This window comes from Parasteatoda tepidariorum, chromosome 1 (assembly GCF_982258835.1).
Source record: "Parasteatoda tepidariorum strain Cologne lab strain chromosome 1, Ptep-v5.0, whole genome shotgun sequence".
NCBI lineage: Eukaryota > Metazoa > Arthropoda > Arachnida > Araneae > Theridiidae > Parasteatoda > Parasteatoda tepidariorum.
Genome location: NC_141755.1, coordinates 131,079,197 through 131,097,587, shown reverse-complemented (window position 1 = coordinate 131,097,587; position 18,391 = coordinate 131,079,197). Strand labels below are relative to the sequence as shown.

Genomic DNA, 18,391 nt, shown 5'->3' with positions numbered 1-18,391 from the left:
GGGCATAAAATAGACAATTTCCACTTTCTTGAAATGCAAGAGAAGAATTCATTCATGGCATCGAAGAATGATTTTAGTCAGTTCCGGATTACCCCCCCTTAAAATGCATTTTTTGAAAATAAATTTTAAGAAAAATAATGATTTCTTAAATAAAAAAAATCAATTTCAAATATATATTAATAAAATACGATAATTTTTTCATATAATGTTAATCATATTTATTTATTACTCATAAAAATTTAATTTATTATTATTTATTTTAAATATGCTTTCTTAAATGAAAAGATATATAAATACTTTTATATTTGAATAAATAAAAAATATAGGAGAAAAAAAAACATTTTAATGTAAAGGCCCCGCACACCCTCAATCCGGCTGATTTTAGTCATCATCTATCTTAAGTTTAGTTTTCTTATCTGCTGTGGAGCTGCAGAACATGAAAATTTGTGTATTTCTCATTGAATTGAATTTCTTTTATCTGTAGGGTTTATAACAGGGCTTTCCAACTGGCTGCCCGACAACTTCTTATTCAGGCTGATCGGCCTCAGTTTTCCCATTAAAATTTAAGCAAATTGTTTTATAATCCTTCTGTTCCATTGTTTTATAATTAATAATTCAACTATTGATTGTTATTGTATAAGAGATTATTGTTCAACTTTTTCAAACTGCGGCCCGCCAGGTGATCAGTGACCGGAATTCTGGCCCGTGGGCTCTTTGCAGTTTGACAACCCTGGTTTATACGAACATGAAATGTGCTTAAATAGAACATAATTTTGAATCATAGAAATAAAGCACTCTTTAAAAGTTCTTCTTTTAAGTGCTTAAAAGTTCTTACTTTTTCTTAAAAAGAAAAAACTTAAATAAGATGTCGAATAAATTACTATTATAATTTTTATTATTCTCTTTAAAAAATTTGATTCTTTTTTTTTAAATAAGTCAGTGTGCGGGTGGGTGACCACTTGGATCAGTCTGCGTAGGGACCGAGGGTGTGCGGGTATTGGTCCTGATAATGTAAACTGTTCTACCGTAAAGTGCTCGACTTCGCGTGCAGGTCGTTGGGCTACCAAAGCAGGGGTGCCATCCCCTCTGCAGAGGATCAAAATTGTGATGGCTTGTCTTCGGATCATCCTCAGGGATGTTTCCCAGACCGTCGCCAATAGCCCATTGTGCAGCTCTAGTGCGACGTAACTTAACTACAACTTTTTTAATAAGATGTTATTACGTCGTGCGAATTTGCGTAATCTCCTCTTGACACATAATTTCACACTGTTGGATGTTTGTTTTTTTATTACTTTAGAGGTCAGTAGTTATTAAGAATTTTTTCAGTTCTTTCTATGTGGTTTTTCAAATTGTGCTGTTTTTTATACAATGTTATGACACATGAACTTTAAATTGGAAAATTTCAAATTGTTTCTCTGTAAATTAACTTGGTTTTATAATCGTTTTATTAGTCGCATGACTGACAAAGTTCCGCTAATTTTTATTTTCACATGGTTTTTTAAAATCTCCATATTTTAGTTTATATGATGTTTATTAAGTTACGTGTATTCCAGTAATAACTATTTGTTAATGATTTATTCGAAAATCGTTGTTGGAGGTATTTGATTTCTTACAGTTTTATTTCCAATGTTTACCTTAGGCGATCATGCGAGTTTTTATAATTTTTTCAGCCCTTTCCTTGTGGTTTTTTAATACGATGCTATTACTACTTTGCCTTTTTCACCTTAAAGTTAACTTTTTGTTGCACACTTGATTCGGGGTAGTTACGTTGTATATTAATGTTGCTTTCTGACTGTTTTTGCACTATATAATTTCATATTAATGCGATGTTATAGTTTTGATAAATGCGATGTTGTAACGACTCTCAAAATTCAGTAAAAATTTGTAACTGATTTGTTCAAAAAAAACTTTTAATGCGCTTGGCTCTATCGCGATTCCACTTTTTTTTTTCCCTGAGAGTTTTTTCAATCATTTATATTTTTATACAATGTTATTACATATGCATATTTAGAATTTAGCCCCTTTAGGATAATGATCGCGTGTCCAGTTTTGCACATATTTCCAATTTAAATACCATATTGTTATTTTTCATTGCATTAATCAGGAGTGATTGTGGGCCTCAACTCAAAAATCCTGAAAATTTCTTGAGTAAAATCATTCAAAAAAGTAATATCTTTATAAATTTAAATCATTGAAATTTTCAAAACATGATGTTCTAAATATACAGCATAATTTAAATGAATAATTATGTGTAAGTTTACTTTTATCTCTAATCACATTTATTATTGTACCAGAAAAAATATTTACAAATGAAAGAGATGCCAAGTATAAATTCTAGTTCTAATATCTTTGAATAAAATATACAAAAATTTTTTATATATAAATGTGATCGATGATTTCTTGAAACTTCTGGACTTTGGAATTCCGGAAACTTTCGGACCGCGGAATCCGGATTTTTTCCGGAACACAATCACTCCTGATTAATTACTTTTTGCCACATTCGTTTTGCACCATTTTTATTGTAAAAACAATTTTTTTTGTAGTAATAGTTATTTAACATTTTTTTCAGTTCCTTACATCCTATTCAAAAACACACCGTATTTTGGCTCCTGAGGAGAAGCACATCTCAATAAATGTGCATTGACTTTGCATAATAATGACAATATTTTTGTTGTATACTTTCACTGCTTCTTTAACATAATACTTTAAATCATAGTAGCTTAAGTTAAACATGCACCGTTTTTATTTAGTTGGGAAAAATTTATTATGTAATTTTTTTTTTAAAATTTCCATAGCAGTAAATTAAAGCAATAAAAAGGTACAACAATAAATGTTTTTAACCCAATTTTTTTCCCTTAAGTTGTATAGATTTAAGGTTATTAGGATGTTGCCTGAATACTAACACTGTTCTTAATTAAGTGACTATATATAACTTTTTAAGAAATTTTTAGTCACATTTTTGACCTGCACTGAGCCCTGCATTATTAAGTATGTAATTTCCAACGACAAAATTTAAATTAAATTGTTGGAATAGTTGTTGAGAAATCAAGTTTATAATTTGTTTACTCAGAAACAATTCTATCTATTTCATTAAAATTTTGCATTTGAAAATTACATACTTTAAAATGGTATAAAATTTTTTATTCGTTGCAATTCAAATTTGTTTAGAGTATGTTTTGATAAAATAATTAGTAATTAAATTATAAAAACTTTTTAAATGAAATTATTTTTGGATTGACAAATTTAATAATTGTGTACAAAATTTTGCATTTGAAAATTACATACTTTAAAATGGTGTAAACATTTTTATTCATTGCAATTCAAATTTGTTCAGACAACTTTTAGATAAAATAATTAATAATTATAAAAACTTTTTAAATGAAATTATTTTTAGATTAACGAATCTAAAAATTGTGTACAAAATTTTGCATTTGAAAATTACATACTTCAAAATGGTATAAAAATTTTTATTCATTGCAATTTAAATTTGTGTAGACTATTTTTTGATAAAATAATTAGTTATTATAAAAACTTTTTAAATGAAATTATTTTTAGATTAACGAATTTAATAATTGTGTACAAAATTTTGCATTTGAAAATTACATACTTTAAAATGGTGTAAAAAATTTTCTATATTACAATTAAAAAATGTTTAGACAACTTTTAGATAAAATAATTAATTATAAAAACTTTTTAAATGAAATTATTTTTAGATTAACGAATCTAAAAATTGTGTACAAAATTTTGCATTTGAAAATTACATACTTTAATATGGTATAAAAATTTTTATTCATTGCAATTCAAATTTGTTTAGATTATTTTTTGATAAAATAACTAGTTATTATAAAATGTTTAGACAACTTTTAGATAAAATAATTAATTATAAAAACTTTTTAAATGAAATTATTTTTAGATTAACGAATCTAAAAATTGTGTACAAAATTTTGCATTTGAAAATTACATACTTTAATATGGTATAAAAATTTTTATTCATTGCAATTCAAATTTGTTTAGATTATTTTTTGATAAAATAACTAGTTATTATAAAAACTTTTTAAATGAAACTATTTTTGGATTAACGAATTTAATAATTGTGTACAAAATTTTGCATTTGAAAATTACATACTTTAAAATGGTATAAAAATTTTTATTCATTGCAATTCAAAAATGTTTAGACAACTTTTAGATAAAATAATTAGTAATTATAAAAACTTTTTAAATGAAATTATTTTTAGATTAACGAATCTAAAAATTGTGTACAAAATTTTGCATTTGAAAATTTCATACTTCAAAATGGTATAAAAATTTTTATTCATTGCAATTTAAATTTGTGTAGACTATTTTTTGTTGAAATAATTAGTTATTATAAAAACTTTTTAAATAAAATTGTTTTTAGATTAACGAATTTAATAATTGTGTACAAAATTTTGCATTTGAAAATTACATACTTTAAAATGGTGTAAATATTTTTATATATTACAATTTAAAAATGTTTAGACTAATTTTTGATAAAATAATTAGTTATTATAAAAACTTTTTAAATGAAATTATTTTTGGATTGACAAATTTAATAATTGTGTACAAAATTTTGCATTTGAAAATTACATACTTTAAAATGGTGTAAACATTTTTATTCATTGCAATTCAAATTTGTTCAGACAACTTTTAGATAAAATAATTAATAATTATAAAAACTTTTTAAATGAAATTATTTTTAGATTAACGAATCTAAAAATTGTGTACAAAATTTTGCATTTGAAAATTACATACTTCAAAATGGTATAAAAATTTTTATTCATTGCAATTTAAATTTGTGTAGACTATTTTTTGATAAAATAATTAGTTATTATAAAAACTTTTTAAATGAAATTATTTTTAGATTAACGAATTTAATAATTGTGTACAAAATTTTGCATTTGAAAATTACATACTTTAAAATGGTGTAAAAAATTTTCTATATTACAATTAAAAAATGTTTAGACAACTTTTAGATAAAATAATTAATTATAAAAACTTTTTAAATGAAATTATTTTTAGATTAACGAATCTAAAAATTGTGTACAAAATTTTGCATTTGAAAATTACATACTTTAATATGGTATAAAAATTTTTATTCATTGCAATTCAAATTTGTTTAGATTATTTTTTGATAAAATAACTAGTTATTATAAAATGTTTAGACAACTTTTAGATAAAATAATTAATTATAAAAACTTTTTAAATGAAATTATTTTTAGATTAACGAATCTAAAAATTGTGTACAAAATTTTGCATTTGAAAATTACATACTTTAATATGGTATAAAAATTTTTATTCATTGCAATTCAAATTTGTTTAGATTATTTTTTGATAAAATAACTAGTTATTATAAAAACTTTTTAAATGAAACTATTTTTGGATTAACGAATTTAATAATTGTGTACAAAATTTTGCATTTGAAAATTACATACTTTAAAATGGTATAAAAATTTTTATTCATTGCAATTCAAAAATGTTTAGACAACTTTTAGATAAAATAATTAGTAATTATAAAAACTTTTTAAATGAAATTATTTTTAGATTAACGAATCTAAAAATTGTGTACAAAATTTTGCATTTGAAAATTTCATACTTCAAAATGGTATAAAAATTTTTATTCATTGCAATTTAAATTTGTGTAGACTATTTTTTGTTGAAATAATTAGTTATTATAAAAACTTTTTAAATAAAATTGTTTTTAGATTAACGAATTTAATAATTGTGTACAAAATTTTGCATTTGAAAATTACATACTTTAAAATGGTGTAAATATTTTTATATATTACAATTTAAAAATGTTTAGACTAATTTTTGATAAAATAATTAGTTATTATAAAAACTTTTTAAATGAAATTATTTTCAGATTAACGAATTTAATAATTGTATACAAAATTTTGCATTTGAAAATTACATACTTTAAAATGGTGTAAAATTTTTTATATATTACAATTCAAAAATGTTTAGACATCTTCTAGATAAAATAATTAATAATTATAAAAACTTTTTAAATGAAATTATTTTTAGATTAACGAATTTAATAATTGTGTAAAAAATGTTGCATTTGAAAATTACATACTTTAAAATTGTGTAAAAATTTTTATATATTACAATTCAAATATGTTTAGACAACTTTTAGATAAAATTATTAATAATTATAAAAACTTTTTAAATGAAATTATTTTTAGATTAACGAATCTAAAAATTGTGTACAAAATTTTGCATTTGAAAATTACATACTTCAAAATGGTATAAAAATTTTTATTCATTGCAATTTAAATTTGTGTAGACTATTTTTTGATAAAATAATTAGTTATTATAAAAACTTTTTAAATGAAATTATTTTTAGATTAGCGAATTTAATTATTGTGTACAAAATTTTGCATTTGAAAATTACATACTTTAAAATAGTGTAAAAATTTTTCTATATAACAATAAAAAAATGCTTAGACAACTTTTAGATAAAATAATTAATTATAAAAACTTTTTAAATGAAATTATTTTTAGATTAACGAATCTATAGTTTTACTGGTGATGTGAGCATGAAAGCTTGCGTGACAAATATTTCTGATCCAGTAGAGCAATTCGAGCTGTTTTTTACTGATGAGTTTCTAAATCATACTGTTACTGAAACCAACATTTTTGTTAATGAAAATTTAAATTTTCAGCAGCAAAGAACATTCTCGAACTCATCATTGGAGTGAAACTAATGCGAATGAATTGAGTATATTTTTTGCAACATTAATTTTCCAAGGAATAATTACGAAACCAACTGTATAAGTACACAAAAAAGATTTTTAGGTAATTACTGTATTTAAATGCTTCATAAAATTTTACATTAGTTGCATTTATTCAGTCCTTTCAATTTAATATTTGTCTTATATTTATAATTAACTATTATTATTTATAAAATTTATTATAATCTTTTATAATTTACTATTTAATAATTATCATTTATTAATTATTTTAAAGTATGTAAAAACTGCTATTTATGTACTACAAATACTTTAAGAAATTTTTAAAACGTGTGAGGCGAGCTATCTACGGCATCGCCAGAGAAGGGTGACATTTTCAGAAGAACAGCAGGGAAAACAGCTGCCACTTTCGCCTACTGTTTACTCCTAATAGTGCGCGAATTAAGTAAACAAAAATTGCTAATTTCCCTAACCGTCAAAGGGTTAGAAAAAAATTTAAAGCTTTTCATTCCACCACCAGCACTGAATTAAAAAATATATTTGGAGCTATTCCGTCACTAGTTGGTGTGAAAAATCTACTTGTTAAGTAGCTACATGAAATATCTACAGTAGATTATTAAGTATTACTAGTATCACCTATATTCATCTTGAATTACAGGAGCTTGACTGTGGTAAATATTATGTGAGCTGCCTCGAGCAACAGCGTTATGTCAGATAATACTGAATACAAACGTGATAACAAGTTTTGCTTAGTAATCATTCAGAAGTGCAACAAACAACATTGAAATAACTTTAGTTTTATTGTTTGTGTCAATGTTTTTGACGTTTTGTGCAGGATCGTTGTTCAGTACTGATTTCCCCATGTGAAGAACGGATATTCAGCTACTTAATTAATAAAATAACAGTAAATAAATGATAATTAAAGTCAATATTTATACAATGTTTTGTTAGTAGTTATATGAAAATAGCATTTTAAATTATGTTTGTATTTTAGTACTTATTCTTTTAAAGGGAGATGACATTATTATTCTGCCAATAAAGATGTTTAACATACTTAATATTTAATTATTGTTACCAGTATCACAGTTGACAAATAATATTATGCCAAAATAAGTGTCACAAATAAAATATAAAGAAAAAACTAAGCGGACAACAAATTGATCTTTCATGAATTTTCTCTTTTTTTTTCATTTGATTTTAAGAGTTAACAGTACAGATATTCAGATGAAGATAACATTAAAAAAGATGAGAATCCCTAACAATAAAAAAATATTAAATAAGGAAAAGAATTTTTTTAATGAAAACATTTATAATTTAAATCGAAACATAGCCTGTCAGGAGGTGTTTATATATTTTTTTCAAATATTAATATTTTATTCCTCTCAATGAAGTTGATTTTCCTTTAATTGTTCTTATCTTTTCAACCATTCTTTAAGAGTACTTTTAATGCAGTGTGAATGTACAAACCACTACATGTTTATTTCTAAAAGTTAAAACCCCGTCGATTGTTGATACACACAGCCGTATAGTACATCGAATTCGACGAAATATAATTCGTTCTGGTCTACTTCTTTTACTGTTATTCTCATGGTACTAGAATCAGAAATATACATGCGATAATTTTTTTTTTAACTAGATAGACAACTAACGCTAGAATAATGACTATAAAACGGCGAAACAAACAAATATTGGCTTACCAAAAAGTTTAAAGATTATAGAATTAATATTTTACAACGCTTTTAATCTTAAACGGCATCTAAAGTTTATTTTTACTAAAAAACTTTATTGAGAAAAGTTATTTTACTTAACAAAGCAGTGTGAATTTTAGGTACAAGTTTTTAAAAACAAGTAAATATTTCAAAGAAATATGAACAAAATATAATAATTATAGAAAAAAATAAATTATTTTAGGTTAATTTGTTGGTCATCCTAAGGAACGTACATGTTATCTCCTTCTAGACTTAAAAAGACCAAAAAACTCAAATATATGTGAAAAATACTTTTTATCGAGTAGAGCAGTAAATTTTTACAACCAAGTTGTGTTTAAGACCATTTTTATTACATATTAGAAGGGCGAATATATCTTAATCGTTTTCTGGTAATCAAAATACAATGAACGGTCAAGGTACTTTGATTGTTTATTTATTTACTTTAACTTACCTTTTACGTTTCCGACTACCTATTTCTTCAAAAAAGCATACATCAAAATTAACAAAATATAAGTCTCTATGGATACATTTATATTGTTAAACTCTGTAGCCGCCACTAATAATTAGGTACTTGCACTCCAAGTAGAAGATAACCAATACCAAAGCATGTGATTTATGACGTCGGGACCAGCTAATCTTTATCAGAAATATGGAGTATTAAAAATGAGCTATGTTTCTCCACATAACTCAAAATGTAGATTAACGTTAAGTTAATTAAATACGCAGCCGTATAGTACATTGAATTTGATGAAATATAATTCTTTCTGGTCTACTTCTTTTACTCAATCCTAGTATAACATCGAAATCTAGCATCGCTGGCTGCGGTCATCAAGCGGGTGGGCGACCACTTTGATCAAACTGCGTTGGGACAGAGGGTGTGCTGTATCAGTCCTCTTTAAACTGTTCTACTTTTAAGTGCTCGTATTCGCGCACAGGTTGTTGGGCTACCAAGACAGGGGAGTCATCCCCTTTGCAGAGGATCAAAACTGCGATGGCATGTCTTCGGATTATTCTTAGGGTTGTCTCCCAAACCATCTCCAATAGCCCGTTGTGCAGCTCTAATTAGACTTAAATAAAATACCTATCTATCATTGACTTAACTTAGATTTATTATTTGGTTATGAATTTTATTGTAACCACGATTCATTTTCACTCCGTGCCTGTCTTTATGAAAGAATATAGGCTGTGTTATTTAAGAGAATTAGTGCTAGATAGGTTTGGATTACTCGATATAGAATGGAAGTACATAAACAAATGCCAACGTTTCAACAACCAATCAGGATCGAGATACCCACAGAATGTGACCTGCAGGTATCCCCAATGCCGGATTAACCAATAAGCACGTGCGCAGGGCACCTGAAGTCTATAAACATTCTTTTTCTCTCCACAATTTAATTCGATTATAAGTTCTTACACGAGTTCATGGTTCAGGCTTAATTGCTATTGTGTTATATTTATTTTGATCTTGCGGAACCGGAAAAAAAAAGTTGCGCATTGATTTTGCACACAAACGTACCAAAGCACCTTTTTCCTCGCTGAAACATCTTTGGTGCCACTGAACTGCTCCCCTCCAAGTACTTATTCCCTTTTTTAGTGAAAAATACAATTCCTCTATATACTTATGATAAGACAAGCTTGAAACTTTTAATTTGTCCTTCTTTGTGGCAACTTCTGTCGCAGAAAAGTGGGGTGGGAGGGCTTATAGAAGAGAGGTTCTTTGATTGATATATATATATTTCAAGACGCCCTGTGGCTGAGCGGTAGCGCTTCGCGCTGTCGTGCCACAGGTCCCTGGTTCGATCCTCGGGCCGGGCAAGGTTGACTCAGCCTTTCATCCCTTCAGTGGGTCGATAAATGAGTACCAAGCATGCTTGGGAACTAAACACTGGGGGTTCCGCGTTCGGCTGACCACCTGACCGGAACATCTGCTCCTGCTCCCCCGAGCCCAAGGTCAAGAAAACTGAGATGGGCGCACTAGGCCTTGGCCCTCTATGAACTGTCGCGCCACTGAGTTTAGTTTATATATATTTCAAACCAATTACATGTTCCTAGCTTGATATATGCCGTGCTCAAAATAAAAAGCGAACGCTCAAAATAACTCTTGATTTAATCTAACGAACGGATTTTCACATACTCAATCAACAGTTCGAGGACTTTATATGTCAATGAATAATGCTGACGATATTTTAAGATATAAAATCAGACATAAAAAAGTACTTTCTTACAATAAACATAGTTTTTTTTAAATATTTTTCGGCAGATTTGATGTTTTGACCCTTGACAAGTGCCCACACAGCCACCGCTATCCCAGGGATATCCAAACACGTCTGTTACTTATCCAAATATCCAGTGGATATTCGGATATGTTCCAGACTTCTTTCAGATATCTAAACACATCTAAGTCCATGAGTTGGATATTTTAGACATCTCTGGGATATCATTTTTGGATATCTGAGGGATGTGGTAATTTGGTTATTATAGAGATATCCAGACATATCTAAGTTCTAGATATGGACATTATGGATATCTTTTGGATATTTAATATAGATAAGTTTAAGACATGGATCACTGGATGTCTGTAGAATGCCTAAGAGATGTTTCAAATCGTACTCAATAGCTGACGCATATCCAGTTTTCGATATCTCAGAGATTTCAGTTTTTGGATATTAATATTCTTTTATTTACTATTCTAAACTCTGATATAATTTTCTTTTTCTGATGCAGATTTTTTATTCTGAATTAAAACGGAATTTTGAATTTTTAAATATTCTTAGATAATTATAATTCTAACCGTACTCAACAAAAACAGAAACCTGATTCCAAATACGAAACCGCAGAATTCATTTTTAGCGAGCGCGTTCACTTCATTTTACAACCTTGATATAAAAATCATTTATTGTTGAAGTAAGTAAAAGTTTTTTTTTTATTGAAATATTTGTTTTCTTCTTCTTATTGGTTATATTGTCATTTTTATTTCACCTATATGCATTTTACATATCTTTGAAATGTATGCCTAAAGATTGGCTCAGGATTGGATCTTTTGGCTCAGAATCATTCCTCTTTATTTTATGTGTCTGTCAACCATATTTTATGTAAATGCCTTTCCTTAAAAGAAAATAATAATTACAACATATTTCCTTTGTATTATAAATGTTAATTACTTTTTAATTAGTTTTTAGCTTCTTACCTATATTACATAATACATATTTATTATTTTTCATACTTTTTATATCTTATTGCTAATAAAAACGGATCGTTTCGTTCTTGTATAAATTTTCACAATGTACTTAATCTTCCTCAGGTGAACACGCTTAATGTGAACTAATTTTTCTCTTCTCGCTAAAAGTCTTATTAATATCAACAGCCCCCTTTTCTTAGACTTTGCAGTTCAGATTGACAAGTCTAAATACATTAAATTTTTTCACTTTGTAGAATTGAAAGTTTTAACAAAGAATTCCTGTTTTCCTCACAAAATCATTCCTTTAATATTAGCGTTGAATTCTGTTCAATATATATAAATATATACGATTCTTCTATTTTGTTTGCCCACTTGCAAATTGCTGAGCCAAATTTTTAATTTTGAATACATTAGCCATTTGTCAGGCTGATGATATTAATATGCATCATTATTTTATTTGTGTATATTGTATATGTAATATTGGCTGCTGAAATTGTTAATAATTTTTTATTATTGCGGTCATCCCCATTGCAGAATCACAGCGACATTGTCACAGAAAGTTAGGGTTCTTACAAAAAGATTTTTCTTTTAAAAAGTAAATACTAAATTTAGTTTTCTTTTCTACAGAAATTTACGTGTAATATTTGAACCATGCATTTAGATAATCACTTTTTGACACGCTTAATTTACACCGGTAGTATCATAAATCAATGTAAAGTTTCTATTGTATTTTCGGCAACTATTGATTTTCACCTGGTTTTTAAATATCTCTATTTATTTCACACTATATGGAAAATTCGAATCTTGCATTTGAGTATTTACTTTTAAGGCAATGATTCTGTCAAATTGTTGGCAGCTATTGATTTCTCAGTAGTTTTTATATAAAATATTTTTATACGATATTAAAATTATTTATTACGCATTTGAGTAACCCCTTTTTGAGGAGTCCAATTCGCATGATTTCATTGTTAATCTTCGTTTATTTTTTTCGATAACGGATTACATTATTTTTTTAAATTGTGGTGATTATTTACAAAATGCGAAGAAGGAAATAATTTGTGTGACATCCCCTCCCTCCAACAAAATGCGCAAATAACACCCATAATATTAGAATAAAAAATTATTTCATGTTTAATTAAAAAAATTATAGTTTTTTTGGAAACACCTCTCTTTTGTTATTTTTAAATTACTAACATATATGTTAGTTATATTGAAGTTATCTTACAGAAAGATAATAGTGCCAAACAGTTTTTTTGCAAATAGCTTGAAAAAATTCTGCCACAGGGGTGGTCATTATATTATCTTTGTGCAATGTGTATGTTTTTAAAAAAAATCATAATTCGTAAGCAATATTTCCATACACACTTAAATTATTGCTTGAGTGTTAGGAATTATCCTCGTATATATAGCTTTTAATTTTAAAAATGTTTAACTTAGATTTTTTTTATTTTCATTTCTTATAATATTGTAATTGCTTTATTCATGTATATATATGAAATATGTAAATGTTCAAAAGTATGTTTAATTTTGCATTATATGGATAATGTCCAAGTGTATCAAAACAATGTTTCCATGCACAGACATGATTGCTTGAATGCAATGGATTATCATTGTATATATAGCTTTTAATTTAAAAAAATCATAAACTTAGAATTTCTTTATTTTCATTTTTTTTTTTTTTTTGAAATTGTAATTGCAGTCTTTGTGTATATATCTGAAATATGTAACTGTTCAAAAGTATTTTTAATTTTGCTTTATATAGATAATGCCGAACAATTTTGCAATTGTTAAGTTTCTATTGACTGATGAGGTTGCAGTTCTGCCAGTGACCTGGTTGTCAACAAAGGGATGTGTGTGGCCTCCTTTAAAAGCGTATGAAGTAATGAAACTTGTTATGAAGCTAACTAAACCTTCTCCAGATTGGATTTGCCATGAAGCAAAACTTTTGGGTGAATATGGTAATAACTTATTACTTGAAGAATTTTTTTTTTGTTTGTCCAAATGCAAATTTCAACTGGTATGTATACACCAGTTAAGACACGATGTTTGTATATAATTAAATAGGATGTGATGAACTATGTATAATTTTTGTTATTTAATTACTAATTTGTTCTTCTCAGATACGACCTCAGAGTGCTTCACTATTTTATTATTTACTTCCTTGCTCTTTTCTTACTTTTTCCCCCTTTGGTTTTTTCCTGTGTTACCCTGAGTGTTCAATATTGTTATTGTTATGAAGTTTTTTAACTCAGAATTTTACAGTGCATCACTGGATCTAGCCCAGATCTAGATGTAAAGTTTGAATATACATTCATTCAATTTGATACAATTGTTCTTAACCAATTTTGGAATGTTAAAGCCTATTCATATTACCTAAACCTGTTACCAGACCCAATACCCAATACTAGACCCAGACCACTGTTAAAACTTCCATTTCCAGGGTTGGGTTTTTGACGTCAAAAAGTGGTTTTTGACATGACAAGGGTATAATACTGGTTTAAACCGTCAAAAACCCGTCAAAAATGTCAAAAACTAAAGTTTGCCAAAAAAATATATAAACTTCAAAACTACTAACAGTTGCCATGCATTATATTGAAATTTAATTATACTATAGGTAATCAGCAGGTTTTAAAATATTTTTTTAATTAAAATTAAGGTAAAATAACAGATTTAAAATCTCAGTAATTTATATTCAAATGCATGTGCAGAAAAATTTTGAACAAAATTTTTTTAAATATTTATATTTTGAAAAAAAAAATTTTTTTTTTGATACTTAAGAAAATTAAAAGTTTATTACTATGCATTTTTGACGTATAAGGAACATATAACTAATATTTATAAGGAACTTACAAGTTATGTTGTATAAATACAAACTTGATACAAGTGTATGAAAAAAATTTTTAATGTTATACCGAATATCTTTATTATCCAGTATGTTAATTTGAATTTAAAAGTAGTTATATTTGTGAATAATGATAAATATAATTCATATTGTTTATTATATTTATTTATAATTATTACACTTATCATTTTAAAACAATTTTTACCTCTTAATTTTTTTCCCCCACTTGTATTAAGAATACAAATAATGCATATCTTGAAAGCAAGAAGTAATTATTCAACAGCTGAATATTTAGATATTCAACAAAACTATGTATATAGTATTCAGCAAAATGAAATTCACAAGTATTTGGATAAACTAAATTTTCAGCATAGTAAATGAATAGGCTGAATATACTGTAAATCGACACTAACTACTCTGTGTATTTAACAAAAAGCACTTAAATTTGTATTGTCTTATGTTAAAAAGATTATTAAGAAGATTTAAAAGAATATTAAAAAGATTTTTCTTTAAAAGATGTCTAATGTGCAAAACTGCTAATGTTTATCTTTAAAAATGTCTAATTTTTAGTATAATCTATACTATACACTAAATTTGGTTATAAATAAATTTCTTAATAATATCACTGCAGATTTTCAATAAAACATGAAAATGAATACATAATATTACAAAAGATGTGAGCTTTCAAAAGTACAAGATTTTGGTTACTATTCAAAATATAAGTGTTTCTTCAAAATTTAAAATTTATTTTTTCTAGAACATATTTAGAAACACTATCCTTCTTTAAAAAATATATAAATTTTATGTATTAATTAAATTTCACATATGAATATAGGTTTTTGACATTTTCGACATTTTTGACAGTGAGGTTTTTGACGTGACGGTTTAAACCATGGTTTAAACTGTCAAAAACTGTCACATGTCAAAAACCTGCCAACCCTGTCCATTTCTAAACAAAATAATCTGGAAGTTAAAAATAGTATATTTTACAAATCTTTCCCAACAAAATTTTCATTTATTTCATATGTTTACCGATTTGATTAAATAAATCAAAATGACATAAGAAGTATAAAACATTTTTATTTATGAGTTGATTTTAATGTGATAAAAAAGAAATATATATATGTGTATATATGCACACATATTTCATAAAAAAATTATAAAATAAGTGAAGAGAAGAAAAAAAATCATAAAATTAGGAAGAACAAAATAGCTGTCACTTTTTACTATTAGTTTTCTTAAGAAAAAATTGTATTCCTTAAGTAAAATTTTTTATGAGTTAGTATTTAACAATAATTACAAAAGCATATGAGCTATCGCTCAAATAATGCGCCCTTATTTACAGTGCATCAATTCATAAAAATTTGCTTAATTATTTTGTTCATTGTCTAACTCATGGCATTTGTAGAAGAAGAAAATTTAACTTTTTAAATTTGAAACATAATTATCTAATATATATAAGCAGGCAAGGTATGTAATAAAATGTGATGAAATCTACCTTCGTTTTCTAACATAACAGGGTGCCTAGCATTTCTAAAAAGTGCTTAAAGGTGCTTATTTTTTATTTTCATATTTTAAAAGCCATTTAAGGTGTTTTTATTTTATTGTGGGTTTGTAAAAAGTGCTTAATTTTCTATCTTTTAAAAAGAAATTTTTTAGTGTAGCGATTGTTGTTGTAAATTACAAAAACAAAAAAACGTGATATTCACGATTTTCTTTGCAATATTTAACCGAAACTAGTTAAAGTTTTCAAAAATGTGTTTGTATTTTTTTGGAAAGTGATAAAAAATATTTTTTGAGTGCTCATTTTTTGTTGAAAAATTTGATTATGCATGCTGTATAAATATTATTACTGTATCCTTAAATGATAAAGTACGATTGGATAATTTTAAGAAGCAAAAATATGGAGAACGGTTACAACAAAAATATGCTAATATGCCAATAAATTAACCACTGGTCTTTTTATTTTCACCAGCACACATTTTAGAATTTTTTTTCTTCTTCTTAGCATAAATTAAAAGGATTTTTATGCTCTTTTTGGTAGACTCCTCCATAATTCCTTCTATTTTTATCAATCAAATCAAGCTTATTGCTTTTAACCAGATTATAAAAAAGATTAATGTGTACTTTATAGTGGCAAAATAGTGCATCATATCATTCTGTATGCAATTAAAAAGTTAACATTTATTGAGAGTAAATGCTATTTTAAAAAGTCACATTTAACTTTTTTACACATTTTTTACTTTAACTCATTTCTGTAAACAAACTAAACTACAGAAACAAAATTTAAAATTTTGACTATTTTTATTAAAAAAAAATTTCTGATGGAGAATTGAGGGGTAAAAAAAATCTGTTAAGGAAAGAATAGGTAGTTTTCTTGAATGTTATTAATAAATATTTAATTTCAATCATTTCTAAAACTTATGCTATGCCATTGCTCTATTTTTAGGTGCTGTGAGGAGAAATCCTTCGATCCAAGACATAGCAACAGACCATGAAATTGAAAAGTTTATGAAAAACGGCATGCAAAAAGCAAGAAATGTTTCTTCATTAAAAAATTTTAAATTGTAAATGTTACTTTTTTGTAAATAAACTATTTATATATGATTGTTTCGATTTATACCCTTATTTATTAAACATTCTTTTCAATAAGCGTGAAAATGTAAAAAAATTTCAGGTTCAGAAATGTTCCTTTTTTTCTAATTTAAATTAAAACTCATAATAATAATTTAAACTTTTCTTAAAGTTAATTTAACTTTTTATTTTTATTTTAGAAAATGAATCATTGATGTTTTACAAATTTTTTTTTTTCATAATTGAAGAAATTCAGAATCTTGAAATATTTTCATATTATTCCTTCAACCTTCATTTTTCAAATACAACCAGTTCTTTTCTTCCAATAAAAATTTTTATGCCATAATTGTAATTACGTTTCTAACTTAAAACACTCTTTCTGAATATTACAATCACCTTGGAAAAAAATGTATTTTAATAAAATTTTACTAAATTCAGTATTTTATAAAATTTACAACTTTAACAAATTTCTTAAGGCAGCAATCAAAGCAAAAAATAATTTAAAGTATACAAATATTTCAAATTAGAATTCTGAAATAATTTGTCAAATAAAGTGAATCAGATATTATGAGTATATTTTACATATATCCTTACATTTTGCAATTAATATTCTCAAAACTTACGTGATATGCAATCTAAATATACTCATAATATAAGATAAATCAATTTAATAAGAAATTCTCAGTTAAAAATTTGTATCGTTTAATAATAAATAATACAAATTTAGTAAATAAGCATTTTTTAAATACTTTAGTAAACAAAAATGAAATATATCTCTCAGACATTCAGGGTTGTCTCTGAGACATCTGAAAGAATATCCTTGGGATATCCAGAAACTAAATATAACAGACATCTAAACGATGTGAGAGAGATATCAATGTTTAACTTAGGACATCCCTTGGATGACTGTGGTAGATCAAAGATATCTGTCGGATGTCTCTTGGATGTGCAGCAGACATCAATATCCAAATATCTGCTAGACATCACACAGATGCGACCCCTGGATTTCTGTTGGATATTTCATGGATATTCAGACGTCTCGGGGACCTCTGATGGATATGGCAATATCCAGTTTTTTTATCCAAGAGATATCTCTAAGATGTGTTGTGGATATTTGTGGCTGTATGGGTGGGAGAGGGGTAAGTGCAATGTTTAAAATATGGTACTTAGGTATTAAATTTGTACAGGAGAGCGATAGAAAGTTTTGACCCCTTCAAGATAATTTCGCATTTTGCGTACATCACTTTATCTCTGGAAATTTCTTAGCGGATCAAAAAGTTTCAACCTATAATTATAAAATTCTATATAATTTATAAAATCCTTACATAATTCCATGTAAAATAATAATTATTATGATTTATTTCATCTAGTGAAGGGA

General features: G+C 26.2%; 1 protein-coding gene across 3 annotated transcripts; it reads left to right on the top strand.

Moving 5' to 3' along the window:
* Positions 1-10,987: 10,987 nt before the first annotated feature.
* On the top strand, positions 10,988-17,047 carry LOC147816965 (uncharacterized). 3 transcript variants are annotated; one of them, XM_087153083.1, is made up of 3 exons: positions 10,988-11,323; positions 13,360-13,555; positions 16,889-17,047. In XM_087153083.1, exons 2-3 carry the CDS (start codon positions 13,363-13,365, stop codon positions 17,008-17,010), a joined length of 315 nt encoding a protein of 104 aa, XP_087009209.1. In that variant the 5' UTR covers positions 10,988-11,323; positions 13,360-13,362; the 3' UTR covers positions 17,011-17,047. The 3 variants fall into 3 exon arrangements, with proteins under 3 accessions (XP_087009209.1, XP_087009212.1, XP_087009211.1); XM_087153086.1 differs by having other exon boundaries at positions 11,081-11,323; positions 13,360-13,546; XM_087153085.1 differs by lacking the exon at positions 10,988-11,323 and having other exon boundaries at positions 13,035-13,555.
* Positions 17,048-18,391: the final 1,344 nt, after the last annotated feature.